Source organism: Arctopsyche grandis, unplaced genomic scaffold, assembly GCF_051622035.1.
Source record: "Arctopsyche grandis isolate Sample6627 unplaced genomic scaffold, ASM5162203v2 HiC_scaffold_806, whole genome shotgun sequence".
NCBI lineage: Eukaryota > Metazoa > Arthropoda > Insecta > Trichoptera > Hydropsychidae > Arctopsyche > Arctopsyche grandis.
Window position 1 is genome coordinate 57,583 of NW_027518596.1, and position 18,298 is coordinate 75,880.

Sequence of the window (18,298 nt, forward strand, 5' to 3'; positions counted from 1 at the left end):
ATCGGCAGAAGTAATTGCACTCCAAAATGTTTAGACGGAGACAAAAGTGATTCTCTGTTATCGTTGGTAAACGAAATTCATCACCAGGAGCATACTTTGCGTTCAATTATGCCATCACTTGGGCCAAAACTTTCCTTATTTAAGTTTTCAGATTAAAAACCTTCTTCGGCAGAAGTATTTGCACTCCAAAATGTTTAAACGGAGACAAAAGTGATTCTCTTTTATCGTTGGTAAACGAAATTCATCACCAGGAGCATACTTTGCGTTCAATTATGCCATCACTTGGGCCAAAACTTTCCTTATTTAAGTTTTCAGATTAAAAACCTTCTTCGGCAGAAGTATTTGCACTCCAAAATGTTTAAACGGAGACAAAAGTGATTCTCTTTTATCGTTGGTAAACGAAATTCATCACCAGGAGCATACTTTGCGTTCAATTATGCCATCACTTGGGCCAAAACTTTCCTTATTTAAGTTTTCAGATTAAAAACCTTCTTCGGCAGAAGTATTTGCACTCCAAAATGTTTAAACGGGGACAAAAGTGATTCTCTTTTATCGTTGGTAAACGAAATTCATCACCAGGAGCATACTTTGCGTTCAATTATGCCATCACTTGGGCCAAAACTTTCCTTATTTAAGTTTTCAGATTAAAAACCTTCATCGGCATAAGTAATTGCACTCCAAAATGTTAAGACGGAGACAAAAGTGATTCTCTGTTATCGTTGGTAAACGAAATTCATCACCAGGAGCATAATTTGCGTTCAATTTTGCCACGACTTGGGCCAAAACTTTCCTTATTTAAGTTTTCAGATTAAAAACCTTCTTTGGCAGAAGTATTTGCACTCCAAAATGTTTAAACGGAGACAAAAGTGATTCTCTTTTATCGTTGGTAAACGAAATTCATCACCAGGAGCATACTTTGCGTTCAATTATGCCATCACTTGGGCCAAAACTTCCCTTATTTAAGTTTTCAGATTAAAAACCTTCATCGGCATAAGTAATTGCACTCCAAAATGTTAAGACGGAGACAAAAGTTATTCTCTTTTATCGTTGGTAAACGAAATTCATCACCAGGAGCATACTTTGCGTTCAATTTTGCCACGACTTGGGCCAAAACTTTCCTTATTTAAGTTTTCAGATTAGAAACCTTCTTCGGCAGAAGTATTTGCACTCCAAAATGTTAAGACGGAGACAAAAGTGATTCTCTTTTATCGTTGGTAAACGAAATTCATCGCAAGAGCAATAATATGCATTCAATTATGCCACGATTCTGGACAAAAATTTCCTTATTTAAGTTTTCAGATTAAAAACCTTCATCGGCAGAAGTAATTGCACTCCAAAATGTTTAGACGGAGACAAAAGTGATTCTCTGTTATCGTTGGTAAACGAAATACATCACCAGGAGCATAATTTGCGTTCAATTTTGCCACGACTTGGGCCAAAACTTTCCTTATTTAAGTTTTCAGATTAAAAACCTTCATCGGCATAAGTAATTGCACTCCAAAATGTTTAAACGGTGACAAAAGCGATTCTCTTTTATCGTTGGTAAACGAAATTCATCACCAGGAGTATAATTTGCGTTCAATTTTGCCACGACTTCGGCCAAAACTTTCCTTATTTAAGTTTTCAGATTAAAAACCTTCATCGGCAGAAGTAATTGCACTCCAAAATGTTTAGAGGGAGACAAAAGTGATTCTCTGTTATCGTTGGTAAACGAAATACATCACCAGGAGCATAATTTGCGTTCAATTTTGCCACGACTTGGGCCAAAACTTTCCTTATTTAAGTTTTCAGATTAGAAACCTTCTTCGGCAGAAGTATTTGCACTCCAAAATGTTTAGACGGAGACAAAAGTGATTCTCTTTTATCGTTGGTAAACGAAATTCATCGCAAGAGCAATAATATGCATTCAATTATGCCACGATTCTGGACAAAACTTTCCTTATTTAAGTTTTCAGATTAAAAACCTTCATCGGCATAAGTAATTGCACTCCAAAATGTTTAAACGGTGACAAAAGCGATTCTCTTTTATCGTTGGTAAACGAAATTCATCACCAGGAGTATACTTTGCGTTCAATTTTGCCACGACTTCGGCCAAAACTTTCCTTATTTAAGTTTTCAGATTAAAAACCTTCATCGGCAGAAGTAATTGCACTCCAAAATGTTTAGACGGAGACAAAAGTGATTCTCTGTTATCGTTGGTAAACGAAATTCATCACCAGGAGCATACTTTGCGTTCAATTATGCCATCACTTGGGCCAAAACTTTCCTTATTTAAGTTTTCAGATTAAAAACCTTCTTCGGCAGAAGTATTTGCACTCCAAAATGTTTAAACGGAGACAAAAGTGATTCTCTTTTATAGTTGGTAAACGAAATTCATCGCAAGAGCAATAATATGCATTCAATTATGCCACGATTCTGGACAAAACATTCCTTTTTTGAGTATTCAGATCGAAATCCTTCTTCCACAGAAGTAATTGCACTCCAAAATGTTTAGACGGAGACAAAAGTGATTCTCTGTTATCGTTGGTTAGCGAAATTCATCACCAGGAGCATACTTTGCGTTCAATTTAAGTTTTCAGATTAAAAACCTGCCGATGAGGCAGAAGTAATTGCACTCGAAAATGTTTAGACGGAACGGAGACAAAGGTGATTCTCTTTTATCGTTGGTTCATGAAACGAAATTCATGATTCAAAACTCGAAATTCGTAATTCGAAATTCGAAATTCGAAATTCGAATTCAACGAACAGCGTGTTGTTGTGTATTGCGTAATAGTGTAGTTGCGCTGTCAGTCTAGTCGCTGCCTCGCACGATGTCGGGCGCTTCCGCTTCTGCTTCTGCTTCTGCCTCTGCCTTTGCTTCTGCTTCTGCTTCTGCTTCCCGGTGAGTGTTCTCATATTAATTCAATACCACACTAACACTAACCAGCTTCGTTAGAGTTCACTTCAGTTCACTTACGTCACGCGTCGCAGACTCTGTCTGTTTGCGAACTGTCACTTTGCGAAAACTCTTCCGCGCGCCAAAACACCCCTCGCCACTGGGATGGGACGATTGCTGGGACGATTGCGGTTTCATACATTCGCGCTGTCATACCCAATGCGAAATGCATGTTCCTTTCTCGTCTCCGTCTCCGTCTCGCGCTTTAATCCTTTCAATTTTCATTCATTCAATTTCACTGCGGACGCGCGCGCGTCTTCTCATTATAATTATTTATTGCGATGCGATATTTTACAAAATGTCATATGTAAATACATATTGTGGGTCTCGACATTGCGTAGCCGTCGCGACAACTACGGGATGTAGCTGTCCAGATGGGCTGGCCACCGGACTCTCCTGCCAGTCCGTGTGGTTGCTTGTCGGCCAGTTTCTTGCTGTGGTTCTGCATTTTCTTGGGGGGCTCTCCGCTGCTTTCCATGTATGCCGGCTTTATGCGGTCTACCGATACGGTGACATTGGAATCCTTAATTCTCAGTGTGAAGAACTTCGGTCCCTTCTTCAACACTGGCTGTAACGGACCCTTGGCAGCATCGTGTCTCAGGAACACCTGATCACTGGTGTGCAGGTCTTTGTTGGTTGATCTGAAGGTTGATCTTGTTCCATGGCGCCGCGGTGGACTGGCGTTTCTCAACCTCGCCCCATTTGGGACCGCAATCTCTCTGCTAGTTCCGCTGTGTTGGGTCCTCCGTTTCGTTGTGGAGCCAGAAACTCTCCCGGTAGCCGTAGCGGTTGACCATATACCAGTTCTGCTGACGTGGCATTGAGGTCTTATCGGATACCATGCCGATCGGATCCCCAGTAACACTGTCGGTAGGGCTTCCGTCCACCCTTCGTCTTGGTGGCACATGATCTATGTGTGTGTGTATGTTTGCATGTGTGTATGTGTGTATTTGTGTGTGTGTATGTGTGTACGTATGCATGTGTGTATGTGTGTATTATGTATGTGTGTGTGTGTGTATGCATGTATGTATGTACGTATGTATGTTTGTATGTATGCATGCATGTATGTATGTATTTGTGTGTGTTTGTGTATGTGTGTATTATGTATGTGTGTATTTGTGTGTGTGTATGTATGCATGTGTGTATGTGTGTATGTGTATGCATGTATGTATGTATGTTCGTATGTATGTTTGTATGTATGCATGCATGTATGTATGCATGTATGTATGTATGTGTGTGTGTTTGTGTATGTGTGTGTTTGTGTGTGTGTGTGTATGTGTGTATTATGTATGTGTGTATGTGTGTGTTTGTTTGTATGCATGCATGTATGTATGTACGTATGTATGTTTGTATGTATGTATGCATGCATGTATGTATGTATGTATGTATGTATGTTTGTATGTATGTATGCATGCATGTATGTATGTGTGTATTTGTGTGTGTGTATGTTTGCATGTGTGTATTTGTGTGTGTGTATGTGTGTATGTATGCATGTGTGTATTATGTATGTGTGTGTGTATGCATGTATGTATGTTTGTATGTATGCATGTATGTATGTATGTATGCATGCATCTATGTATGTATTTGTGTGTGTGTGTATGTATGCATGTGTGTATTATGTATGTGTGTATGTGTATGCATGTATGTATGTATGTATGTATGTAAGTATGTATGTTTGTATGTATGCATGCATGTATGTATGTATGTATGTATGTATGTACGTATGTATGTTTGTATGTATGCATGCATGTATGTATGTATGAATGTATGTACGTATGTATGTTTGTATGTATGCATGCATGTATGTATGTATGTATGTTTGTATGTATGTATGCATACATGTATGTGTGTGTGTTTGTGTATGTATGTACGTACGTATGTGTGTATTTGTGTGTGTGTATGTTTGCATGTGTATATTTGTGTGTGTGTATGTGTGTATGTATGCATGTGTGTATGTGTGTATTATGTATGTGTGTGTGTATGCATGTATGTATGTATGTACGTATGTATGTTTGTATGTATGCATGTATGTGTGTGTGTGTGTATGCATGCATGTGTGTATTATGTATGTGTGTATGTGTATGTATGTGTGTATGTGTATGCATGTATGTACGTATGTATGTATGCATGTATGTATGTATGTGTGTGTGTGTGTTTGTGTATGTGTGTATTATGTATGTGTGTATTTGTGTGTGTATGCGTGTATGTATTTATGTATGTACGTATGTATGTTTGTATGCATGCATGTATGTATGTGTGTGTGTTTGTGTATGTGTGTATTGTGTATGTGTGTGTATGTATGCATGTATGTATGTATGCATGTATGTATGTGTGTATGATTGAAGAATGAAGAATATTGAAGAACATCCTATATACATACATACATAGTAAATACTACATACGAGTACATATTGGTGAGACAAACTTTTTTGAACTCGGATCTCTGGTGGTGATTTTTGGCAACGCGTTAGACCTTTAAAAAATTGGCGATTTTTGAAGATGTTTATGTAAACAATTCTACTCGGCAAACCCAAACCCAAACGAACGTTTAGTTTAGTACCACCACCAATAATATATGATCTACATAGAATTAAGTACCTAATAACAATCACCTTTGTTTCTAATTCTACATACATACAATAATTTTAGTAGGGCATCGACACTTTTTTAAATTTTGCTTTAAATTTTGAAAAACTTTTTTAAATTTTGTTTTATTAGGTATATTTTCATATTATTGTTATTGTATAATTTGATTTTTAGAAAAGACATGAGCATCGGGAGCAATATGACCGAAATTAGTGCCAATTTTGGTGACTCAACGGATTTCGAAATAGATGTGCAGCATGCACACCTTTTCTCGAAATACATGTATCGGAAGTATGTCGAACAGGAGCAATGCGATACTGTGCTAGTTGTCGGCACTGCAAGGTTAGTCTTGCTTCAAATATTTAATGTATTATGTACATATGTTAACTCGAGGTTTTATGTTTAATCTGTTTGCAGATTCAATGTACACAAGTTTATTGTTATGTGCAACAGCGACTATTTGGCGGAGCGTTTAGAAGCATCACCGGAGGAAATTGTCTTGGACGATTGGGGCGATTTTCGTCTGGACACTGTGAGCAAAGCTATTGAATACTTCTACAGAGGCAAACTCGGTGAGAATTTAAACTTCGTTCGTACGAATTAATACATATGTACTAATTAGTACTAATGACAAATTTTACAATATTTGCAGATTTGGATCCTCTTGGGGCGATCCAGTTAGTTGAATTTTCGCGAACAAACATTCACTGCTATAAACTTGAGGATTATTGCGTGTCGTTCCTAGAAAGCGCATTAAATACTGAAAACTTCTTGTTAATCGGAAATTTTGCGAAGCATTATAGTTATTTCTTATTGCTAGAAAAAACGAGAGCTTACACAACTAAAAATTATGTTGACGTATGTATATTATAATTTTAGGTCATACATACGTATGTGTATTTATATTTTTTAATATTCATGAAATCTGTCTGTCTGTCTGCATTGTAGATAATTCAAGGGAGAGCGTTTCTCGATATAAAAGCTGACCAACTGGAGGAATTGCTGCAGTCGAATGATTTAAATGTCACCACAGAAGAGCAAGTGTTTATAGGCTTGAAGCTGTGGGTTCAAAAGGACTGGGACAATCGGAAGCAGCATTTGAATGCTTTATTTAAATTTGTTAGATTTCGTCTGTTATCTAAAGAGGTAATAATATTTTTAATTTGTTTTGTATATTGTACATACATATATTACATGTAATTCTTACTGTACTTTCTTAATGTGCTTTCATATGTACATATGTATGTATGTATGTATGTATGTATGTACAATGTACTAATCATTACTTGATATAATATTTTGTTTTTAATGTGTGCTCGGCACAATAAATTTAAAAAGGTATGCGATTAATTGCTGAACGTTATAAATGTTTCGTTTCAGTTCATTTTAAACGAAGTGAAACCTCTTTGTTACAATCGTGTATGCTGTCAACAATTGTGGGATTTACTTGAATGGAATATGAGTCCAAAAAAGAGACCACGTCTATCATTGCAAAATGTAAAACCTAGAAAGAGCACACGAGGTATATTGATTGTAGGAAAACGTTCGGCAAAAGTAAGTTTAGTTTGTATGTAAATGCATATGTATGTACATAGATATATGTATATGTAATTATGTATATTTTTCAATGTTTTTTTTTTAGCTTGCCAATGAAATCCAAACAATAAGAGGAGATTTCCAGAAATGTTTGTCGTTTTACGACATGAATAAATTTTATAATCCCTTCGAGACGGTCATTCTTCGAGACCAATATTTAATAATGATTGGCGGTCTATCGAAGGAGGTGTTTATTCAATTTATTACTTAACTTTTAAATTTGTGCCGTCACGAAAGAAATGACAATAAATCGAACATTTATGTAGATTCTATTTGTTATAACAATATTTTGAAAAGTTTACTTTGGGGGATTGCAATACCGGCATTGGGTTTTTCAAAAGGTAAGTTCATTAATATTCAGCAACTCGTTTCTTTTGTTACCTTATTGTATGCAAATTTACTAACAATACAGTTATAATAATACGTGTGTATAATATTTATATTGAATAGATGTACAGTTTGGATGTTGCCACAAAGGATGTGACGGCGCTTCCACAAATGGTACATGAAAGAAAAAATTTTGCAACCGCTGTTGTCGGTGACCATGTTTTCATCTCAGGAGGAAAAAATCCCTGTTCCAATGCTGCCACTGAAGACATAGACTTACAAACGAGTGTACATAGGTTGGTTGGTTGGTGAATATTTATGATGATTTTTTAATATTGTACAATGGAATACAACTAGTTTTTACGATTTTTCAAAGGTACGATGTCAATACAAGAAACTGGGCCTATCTATCCCATATGTCGGAGTGCCGACATCTCCATGACACCGTTGCACTAGACGGTGTCATATATGCAATAGGTGGAAAAAACGACAAAGAGGTATTCCTTAATAGCATGGAAACTTTCAATGTGGCCAGGAATAGATGGACGGCCGCTCCGCCGATGGCCGAAAAGAGAGCCCGGTTTGCTGTAAGTATTGTCAGGATTTTTTTCTGAAATCGATTATGTCTACATAATCGCCATTTTACATTGTATGTATTGTATTGTATTGTATTGTCATCATTGAGAAAAATTGAATTTTGAATATTGTACATACATACATACATATATTATATATCGTTATATTCAGTCTGTTTCACTTTGTAGGCTGTTGCATTGGGAGGTTATATCTACGCAATTGGCGGCACCTGCGATATTATCAGCAATAGCAATAGCAATAGTACACACGACTCGGTAGAACGGTATGACCCGGAGGCTCAAACCTGGACATATGTTGCTAGTCTCCCTGAAGCACGGTTTGGGCATAAGGCTATCGTCCACGACGATAAAATTGTTTGCGTCGGTGAGTTGATTTTGATTTTGTAACAACCATTATTGTGTGTGTGTGTGTGTTTTTTGTATGCAAGTGATTAATATTTAATACATATTTATTTCAGGAGGTAATCACTTGTCGGTGCTAGAATACAGCCCCGATAGAGACTCGTGGACGATTATTGGATCCATTTCAACGAAACGATCCGATTTTAATATGCTAATTGCACCGATGCATTTACTGACTGGTTTTAATGTTTAATAATGAAAATGAAACTTGAATTCAAATGAGTAGTAACTTGTTTAAATGCATAACTTGTTTAATATTATGTACATATAATGTTTTCCTTTTAATGGTAACACTGTTGGCTTAAAACAGGATTTTTGTTTTGCATTTCCATTTTTATTTATTATATTATATATGTATGTACATATGTAAGTACATATATGTGGAATTATTTGTACACATTCTTTATTTCATGAAAACTATTAACAGTTCATCCTGTTCTATATTTGTAAATATAATGTCACAAATATATTTTTTTCTCAAATGAAAAGAGTGTTTTTATTTATTTCATCTTATTTTAATAAACGTTTTGTTATTAATGTGATCACGAGTGGAAACTCAATCAATCAATGAAAATAATGGTCATCATTTTTTTAAGTTAAGTAAGTATCCGGTGAACCCGAGCTACCTTTTCATTTCAAAAACAATTCAGTTAACCAGTTTTTTGCACAACTTCAAACATCAAACACCTAATCATTTTCTCTCAACAAAATAAGACGTAAAAACTTATAAACTAGGTATTTTTGTACATCCATGAGTTTTATTGGACATTAAACGAAATTCATCGCAAGGTAAAAACCTTCATCGGCAGAAGTAATTGCACTCCAAAATGTTTAGACGGAGACAAAAGTGATTCTCTTTTATCGTTGGTAAACGAAATTCATCGCAAGAGCAATAATATGCATTCAATTATGCCACGATTCTGGACAAAACTTTCCTTATTTAAGTTTTCAGATTAAAAACCTTCATCGGCATAAGTAATTGCACTCCAAAATGTTTAAACGGTGACAAAAGCGATTCTCTTTTATCGTTGGTAAACGAAATTCATCACCAGGAGTATACTTTGCGTTCAATTTTGCCACGACTTCGGCCAAAACTTTCCTTATTTAAGTTTTCAGATTAAAAACCTTCATCGGCAGAAGTAATTGCACTCCAAAATGTTTAGACGGAGACAAAAGTGATTCTCTGTTATCGTTGGTAAACGAAATTCATCACCAGGAGCATACTTTGCGTTCAATTATGCCATCACTTGGGCCAAAACTTTCCTTATTTAAGTTTTCAGATTAAAAACCTTCTTCGGCAGAAGTATTTGCACTCCAAAATGTTTAAACGGAGACAAAAGTGATTCTCTTTTATAGTTGGTAAACGAAATTCATCGCAAGAGCAATAATATGCATTCAATTATGCCACGATTCTGGACAAAACATTCCTTTTTTGAGTATTCAGATCGAAATCCTTCTTCCACAGAAGTAATTGCACTCCAAAATGTTTAGACGGAGACAAAAGTGATTCTCTGTTATCGTTGGTTAGCGAAATTCATCACCAGGAGCATACTTTGCGTTCAATTTAAGTTTTCAGATTAAAAACCTGCCGATGAGGCAGAAGTAATTGCACTCGAAAATGTTTAGACGGAACGGAGACAAAGGTGATTCTCTTTTATCGTTGGTTCATGAAACGAAATTCATGATTCAAAACTCGAAATTCGTAATTCGAAATTCGAAATTCGAAATTCGAATTCAACGAACAGCGTGTTGTTGTGTATTGCGTAATAGTGTAGTTGCGCTGTCAGTCTAGTCGCTGCCTCGCACGATGTCGGGCGCTTCCGCTTCTGCTTCTGCTTCTGCCTCTGCCTTTGCTTCTGCTTCTGCTTCTGCTTCCCGGTGAGTGTTCTCATATTAATTCAATACCACACTAACACTAACCAGCTTCGTTAGAGTTCACTTCAGTTCACTTACGTCACGCGTCGCAGACTCTGTCTGTTTGCGAACTGTCACTTTGCGAAAACTCTTCCGCGCGCCAAAACACCCCTCGCCACTGGGATGGGACGATTGCTGGGACGATTGCGGTTTCATACATTCGCGCTGTCATACCCAATGCGAAATGCATGTTCCTTTCTCGTCTCCGTCTCCGTCTCGCGCTTTAATCCTTTCAATTTTCATTCATTCAATTTCACTGCGGACGCGCGCGCGTCTTCTCATTATAATTATTTATTGCGATGCGATATTTTACAAAATGTCATATGTAAATACATATTGTGGGTCTCGACATTGCGTAGCCGTCGCGACAACTACGGGATGTAGCTGTCCAGATGGGCTGGCCACCGGACTCTCCTGCCAGTCCGTGTGGTTGCTTGTCGGCCAGTTTCTTGCTGTGGTTCTGCATTTTCTTGGGGGGCTCTCCGCTGCTTTCCATGTATGCCGGCTTTATGCGGTCTACCGATACGGTGACATTGGAATCCTTAATTCTCAGTGTGAAGAACTTCGGTCCCTTCTTCAACACTGGCTGTAACGGACCCTTGGCAGCATCGTGTCTCAGGAACACCTGATCACTGGTGTGCAGGTCTTTGTTGGTTGATCTGAAGGTTGATCTTGTTCCATGGCGCCGCGGTGGACTGGCGTTTCTCAACCTCGCCCCATTTGGGACCGCAATCTCTCTGCTAGTTCCGCTGTGTTGGGTCCTCCGTTTCGTTGTGGAGCCAGAAACTCTCCCGGTAGCCGTAGCGGTTGACCATATACCAGTTCTGCTGACGTGGCATTGAGGTCTTATCGGATACCATGCCGATCGGATCCCCAGTAACACTGTCGGTAGGGCTTCCGTCCACCCTTCGTCTTGGTGGCACATGATCTATGTGTGTGTGTATGTTTGCATGTGTGTATGTGTGTATTTGTGTGTGTGTATGTGTGTACGTATGCATGTGTGTATGTGTGTATTATGTATGTGTGTGTGTGTGTATGCATGTATGTATGTACGTATGTATGTTTGTATGTATGCATGCATGTATGTATGTATTTGTGTGTGTTTGTGTATGTGTGTATTATGTATGTGTGTATTTGTGTGTGTGTATGTATGCATGTGTGTATGTGTGTATGTGTATGCATGTATGTATGTATGTTCGTATGTATGTTTGTATGTATGCATGCATGTATGTATGCATGTATGTATGTATGTGTGTGTGTTTGTGTATGTGTGTGTTTGTGTGTGTGTGTGTATGTGTGTATTATGTATGTGTGTATGTGTGTGTTTGTTTGTATGCATGCATGTATGTATGTACGTATGTATGTTTGTATGTATGTATGCATGCATGTATGTATGTATGTATGTATGTATGTTTGTATGTATGTATGCATGCATGTATGTATGTGTGTATTTGTGTGTGTGTATGTTTGCATGTGTGTATTTGTGTGTGTGTATGTGTGTATGTATGCATGTGTGTATTATGTATGTGTGTGTGTATGCATGTATGTATGTTTGTATGTATGCATGTATGTATGTATGTATGCATGCATCTATGTATGTATTTGTGTGTGTGTGTATGTATGCATGTGTGTATTATGTATGTGTGTATGTGTATGCATGTATGTATGTATGTATGTATGTAAGTATGTATGTTTGTATGTATGCATGCATGTATGTATGTATGTATGTATGTATGTACGTATGTATGTTTGTATGTATGCATGCATGTATGTATGTATGAATGTATGTACGTATGTATGTTTGTATGTATGCATGCATGTATGTATGTATGTATGTTTGTATGTATGTATGCATACATGTATGTGTGTGTGTTTGTGTATGTATGTACGTACGTATGTGTGTATTTGTGTGTGTGTATGTTTGCATGTGTATATTTGTGTGTGTGTATGTGTGTATGTATGCATGTGTGTATGTGTGTATTATGTATGTGTGTGTGTATGCATGTATGTATGTATGTACGTATGTATGTTTGTATGTATGCATGTATGTGTGTGTGTGTGTATGCATGCATGTGTGTATTATGTATGTGTGTATGTGTATGTATGTGTGTATGTGTATGCATGTATGTACGTATGTATGTATGCATGTATGTATGTATGTGTGTGTGTGTGTTTGTGTATGTGTGTATTATGTATGTGTGTATTTGTGTGTGTATGCGTGTATGTATTTATGTATGTACGTATGTATGTTTGTATGCATGCATGTATGTATGTGTGTGTGTTTGTGTATGTGTGTATTGTGTATGTGTGTGTATGTATGCATGTATGTATGTATGCATGTATGTATGTGTGTATGATTGAAGAATGAAGAATATTGAAGAACATCCTATATACATACATACATAGTAAATACTACATACGAGTACATATTGGTGAGACAAACTTTTTTGAACTCGGATCTCTGGTGGTGATTTTTGGCAACGCGTTAGACCTTTAAAAAATTGGCGATTTTTGAAGATGTTTATGTAAACAATTCTACTCGGCAAACCCAAACCCAAACGAACGTTTAGTTTAGTACCACCACCAATAATATATGATCTACATAGAATTAAGTACCTAATAACAATCACCTTTGTTTCTAATTCTACATACATACAATAATTTTAGTAGGGCATCGACACTTTTTTAAATTTTGCTTTAAATTTTGAAAAACTTTTTTAAATTTTGTTTTATTAGGTATATTTTCATATTATTGTTATTGTATAATTTGATTTTTAGAAAAGACATGAGCATCGGGAGCAATATGACCGAAATTAGTGCCAATTTTGGTGACTCAACGGATTTCGAAATAGATGTGCAGCATGCACACCTTTTCTCGAAATACATGTATCGGAAGTATGTCGAACAGGAGCAATGCGATACTGTGCTAGTTGTCGGCACTGCAAGGTTAGTCTTGCTTCAAATATTTAATGTATTATGTACATATGTTAACTCGAGGTTTTATGTTTAATCTGTTTGCAGATTCAATGTACACAAGTTTATTGTTATGTGCAACAGCGACTATTTGGCGGAGCGTTTAGAAGCATCACCGGAGGAAATTGTCTTGGACGATTGGGGCGATTTTCGTCTGGACACTGTGAGCAAAGCTATTGAATACTTCTACAGAGGCAAACTCGGTGAGAATTTAAACTTCGTTCGTACGAATTAATACATATGTACTAATTAGTACTAATGACAAATTTTACAATATTTGCAGATTTGGATCCTCTTGGGGCGATCCAGTTAGTTGAATTTTCGCGAACAAACATTCACTGCTATAAACTTGAGGATTATTGCGTGTCGTTCCTAGAAAGCGCATTAAATACTGAAAACTTCTTGTTAATCGGAAATTTTGCGAAGCATTATAGTTATTTCTTATTGCTAGAAAAAACGAGAGCTTACACAACTAAAAATTATGTTGACGTATGTATATTATAATTTTAGGTCATACATACGTATGTGTATTTATATTTTTTAATATTCATGAAATCTGTCTGTCTGTCTGCATTGTAGATAATTCAAGGGAGAGCGTTTCTCGATATAAAAGCTGACCAACTGGAGGAATTGCTGCAGTCGAATGATTTAAATGTCACCACAGAAGAGCAAGTGTTTATAGGCTTGAAGCTGTGGGTTCAAAAGGACTGGGACAATCGGAAGCAGCATTTGAATGCTTTATTTAAATTTGTTAGATTTCGTCTGTTATCTAAAGAGGTAATAATATTTTTAATTTGTTTTGTATATTGTACATACATATATTACATGTAATTCTTACTGTACTTTCTTAATGTGCTTTCATATGTACATATGTATGTATGTATGTATGTATGTATGTACAATGTACTAATCATTACTTGATATAATATTTTGTTTTTAATGTGTGCTCGGCACAATAAATTTAAAAAGGTATGCGATTAATTGCTGAACGTTATAAATGTTTCGTTTCAGTTCATTTTAAACGAAGTGAAACCTCTTTGTTACAATCGTGTATGCTGTCAACAATTGTGGGATTTACTTGAATGGAATATGAGTCCAAAAAAGAGACCACGTCTATCATTGCAAAATGTAAAACCTAGAAAGAGCACACGAGGTATATTGATTGTAGGAAAACGTTCGGCAAAAGTAAGTTTAGTTTGTATGTAAATGCATATGTATGTACATAGATATATGTATATGTAATTATGTATATTTTTCAATGTTTTTTTTTTAGCTTGCCAATGAAATCCAAACAATAAGAGGAGATTTCCAGAAATGTTTGTCGTTTTACGACATGAATAAATTTTATAATCCCTTCGAGACGGTCATTCTTCGAGACCAATATTTAATAATGATTGGCGGTCTATCGAAGGAGGTGTTTATTCAATTTATTACTTAACTTTTAAATTTGTGCCGTCACGAAAGAAATGACAATAAATCGAACATTTATGTAGATTCTATTTGTTATAACAATATTTTGAAAAGTTTACTTTGGGGGATTGCAATACCGGCATTGGGTTTTTCAAAAGGTAAGTTCATTAATATTCAGCAACTCGTTTCTTTTGTTACCTTATTGTATGCAAATTTACTAACAATACAGTTATAATAATACGTGTGTATAATATTTATATTGAATAGATGTACAGTTTGGATGTTGCCACAAAGGATGTGACGGCGCTTCCACAAATGGTACATGAAAGAAAAAATTTTGCAACCGCTGTTGTCGGTGACCATGTTTTCATCTCAGGAGGAAAAAATCCCTGTTCCAATGCTGCCACTGAAGACATAGACTTACAAACGAGTGTACATAGGTTGGTTGGTTGGTGAATATTTATGATGATTTTTTAATATTGTACAATGGAATACAACTAGTTTTTACGATTTTTCAAAGGTACGATGTCAATACAAGAAACTGGGCCTATCTATCCCATATGTCGGAGTGCCGACATCTCCATGACACCGTTGCACTAGACGGTGTCATATATGCAATAGGTGGAAAAAACGACAAAGAGGTATTCCTTAATAGCATGGAAACTTTCAATGTGGCCAGGAATAGATGGACGGCCGCTCCGCCGATGGCCGAAAAGAGAGCCCGGTTTGCTGTAAGTATTGTCAGGATTTTTTTCTGAAATCGATTATGTCTACATAATCGCCATTTTACATTGTATGTATTGTATTGTATTGTATTGTCATCATTGAGAAAAATTGAATTTTGAATATTGTACATACATACATACATATATTATATATCGTTATATTCAGTCTGTTTCACTTTGTAGGCTGTTGCATTGGGAGGTTATATCTACGCAATTGGCGGCACCTGCGATATTATCAGCAATAGCAATAGCAATAGTACACACGACTCGGTAGAACGGTATGACCCGGAGGCTCAAACCTGGACATATGTTGCTAGTCTCCCTGAAGCACGGTTTGGGCATAAGGCTATCGTCCACGACGATAAAATTGTTTGCGTCGGTGAGTTGATTTTGATTTTGTAACAACCATTATTGTGTGTGTGTGTGTGTTTTTTGTATGCAAGTGATTAATATTTAATACATATTTATTTCAGGAGGTAATCACTTGTCGGTGCTAGAATACAGCCCCGATAGAGACTCGTGGACGATTATTGGATCCATTTCAACGAAACGATCCGATTTTAATATGCTAATTGCACCGATGCATTTACTGACTGGTTTTAATGTTTAATAATGAAAATGAAACTTGAATTCAAATGAGTAGTAACTTGTTTAAATGCATAACTTGTTTAATATTATGTACATATAATGTTTTCCTTTTAATGGTAACACTGTTGGCTTAAAACAGGATTTTTGTTTTGCATTTCCATTTTTATTTATTATATTATATACTAGCTGTATTACCCGGCTTCGCTCAGTGTTTATAATATAAACCGCTTAAACATGACTAAGCTAATTTAATTAAAAAAAAAAAAAAATTAAAAAAAAATTTAAAAATTAAAAAAAAAAATAAAAAAAAAATAAAAAAAAAATCAAAAAAAAAAATTAAAAAAAAAATAAAAAAAAAATAAAAAAAAAATTAAAAAAATTTTTTTAAAAAATCAAAAAAAAAAAATCAAAATTTTTTTTTGCCTTCTAGGGCTTCGCCCTCGGCGCCCCCCTGAGCCTTTGCCTTCTAGGGCTTCGCCCCTCCACGCCCCATGAGCAATTGCCGTTTAGGGCTTCGCCCCCCTTAGTTAATGCCTTTTAGGGCTTCGCCCCTCCGCACCCCCATGATTAAATGCCGTCTAGGGCTTCGCCCCCCTTAGTTAATGCCTTTTAGGGCTTCGCCCCCCGCGCCCCCAAGATTAATTGCCGTTTAGGGCTTCGCCCCCCTTAGTTAATGCCTTTTAGGGCTTCGCCCCTCCGCGCCCCCATGATTAAATGCCGTCTAAGGCTTCGCTCCCATGATCAGTTGCCTTTTAGGGCTTCGCCCCCCACGCCCCCAAGATTAATTGCCGTTTAGGGCTTCGCCCCCCTTAGTTAATGCCTTTTAGGGCTTCGCCCCTCCGCGCCCCCATGATTAAATGCCGTCTAAGGCTTCGCCCCCATGATCAGTTGCCTTTTAGGGCTTCGCCCCCCGCGCCCCCAAGATTAATTGCCGTTTAGGGCTTCGCCCCCCTTAGTTAATGCCTTTTAGGGCTTCGCCCCTCCGCGCCCCCATGATTAAATGCCGTCTAAGGCTTCGCTCCCATGATCAGTTGCCTTTTAGGGCTTCGCCCCCCGCGCCCCCAAGATTAATTGCCGTTTAGGGCTTCGCCCCCCTTAGTTAATGCCTTTTAGGGCTTCGCCCCTCCGCGCCCCCATGATTAAATGCCGTCTAAGGCTTCGCCCCCATGATCAGTTGCCTTTTAGGGCTTCGCCCCCCGCGCCCCCAAGATTAATTGCCGCTTAGGGCTTCGCCCCCCTCAGTTAATGCCTTTTAGGGCTTCGCCCCTCCGCGCCCCCATGATTAAATGCCGTCTAAGGCTTCGCCCCCATGATCAGTTGCCTTTTAGGGCTTCGCCCCCCGCGCCCCCAAGATTAATTGCCGTTTAGGGCTTCGCCCCCCTTAGTTAATGCCTTTTAGGGCTTCGCCCCTCCGCGCCCCCATGATTAAATGCCGTCTAAGGCTTCGCCCCCATGATCAGTTGCCTTTTAGGGCTTCGCCCCTCCGCGCCCCCATGATTAATTGCCGTCTAGGGCTTCGCCCCCCTTAGTTAATGCCTATTAGGGCTTGCGCCCCATGAGGCTGGGCCCCCCGGGCCCCCTTCGGGGCCCCACGGGGCTGCGCCCCTTGTGGCGCCCCCTTTTGAGCCCCATGGGGCTGCGCCCCATGAGGCTGGGCCCCACGGGGCTGCGCCCCTTGTGGCGCCCCCTTTTGAGCCCCATGGGGCTGCGCCCCATGAGGCTCGGCCCCCCGGGCCCCCTTCGGGGCCCCACGGGGCTGCGCCCCTTGTGGCGCCCCCTTTTGAGCCCCATGGGGCTGCGCCCCATGAGGCTGGGCCCCCCGGGCCCCCTTCGGGGCCCCACGGGGCTGCGCCCCTTGTGGCGCCCCCTTTTGAGCCTCATGGGGCTGCGCCCCATGAGGCTGGGCCCCCCGGGCCCCCTTCGGGGCCCCACGGGGCTGCGCCCCTTGTGGCGCCCTCTTTTGAGCCCCATGGGGCTGCGCCCCATGAGGCTGGGCCCCCCGCGCCCCCTTCGGGGCTTCACGGGGCTGCGCCCCTTGTGGCACCCCCTTTTGAGCCCCATGGGGCTGCGCCCCATGAGGCTGGGCCCCCCGGGCCCCCTTCGGGGCCCCACGGGGCTGCGCCCCTTGTGGCGCCCCCTTTTGAGCCCCATGGGGCTGCGCCCCATGAGGCTGGGCCCCCCGGGCCCCCTTCGGGGCCCCACGGGGCTGCGCCCCTTGTGGCGCCCCCTTTTGAGCCTCATGGGGC

The 18,298-nt window shown here is 39.0% G+C and overlaps 2 protein-coding genes across 2 annotated transcripts; both read left to right on the forward strand.

Moving 5' to 3' along the window:
* Positions 1-2,754: 2,754 nt before the first annotated feature.
* LOC143922223 (kelch-like protein 28) lies at positions 2,755-8,927 on the forward strand. The gene is made up of 11 exons (XM_077445439.1): positions 2,755-2,881; positions 5,696-5,863; positions 5,939-6,093; positions 6,174-6,379; positions 6,470-6,667; positions 6,902-7,075; positions 7,164-7,304; positions 7,568-7,740; positions 7,821-8,031; positions 8,209-8,404; positions 8,499-8,927. The coding sequence occupies exons 1-11, from the start codon at positions 2,811-2,813 to the stop codon at positions 8,633-8,635; spliced, it is 1,830 nt and encodes a 609-aa protein (XP_077301565.1). The 5' UTR covers positions 2,755-2,810; the 3' UTR covers positions 8,636-8,927.
* A 1,273-nt stretch (positions 8,928-10,200) lies between these two features.
* Positions 10,201-16,306, forward strand: LOC143922216 (kelch-like protein 28). The gene is made up of 11 exons (XM_077445432.1): positions 10,201-10,320; positions 13,135-13,302; positions 13,378-13,532; positions 13,613-13,818; positions 13,909-14,106; positions 14,341-14,514; positions 14,603-14,743; positions 15,007-15,179; positions 15,260-15,470; positions 15,648-15,843; positions 15,938-16,306. The coding sequence occupies exons 1-11, from the start codon at positions 10,250-10,252 to the stop codon at positions 16,072-16,074; spliced, it is 1,830 nt and encodes a 609-aa protein (XP_077301558.1). The 5' UTR covers positions 10,201-10,249; the 3' UTR covers positions 16,075-16,306.
* Positions 16,307-18,298: the final 1,992 nt, after the last annotated feature.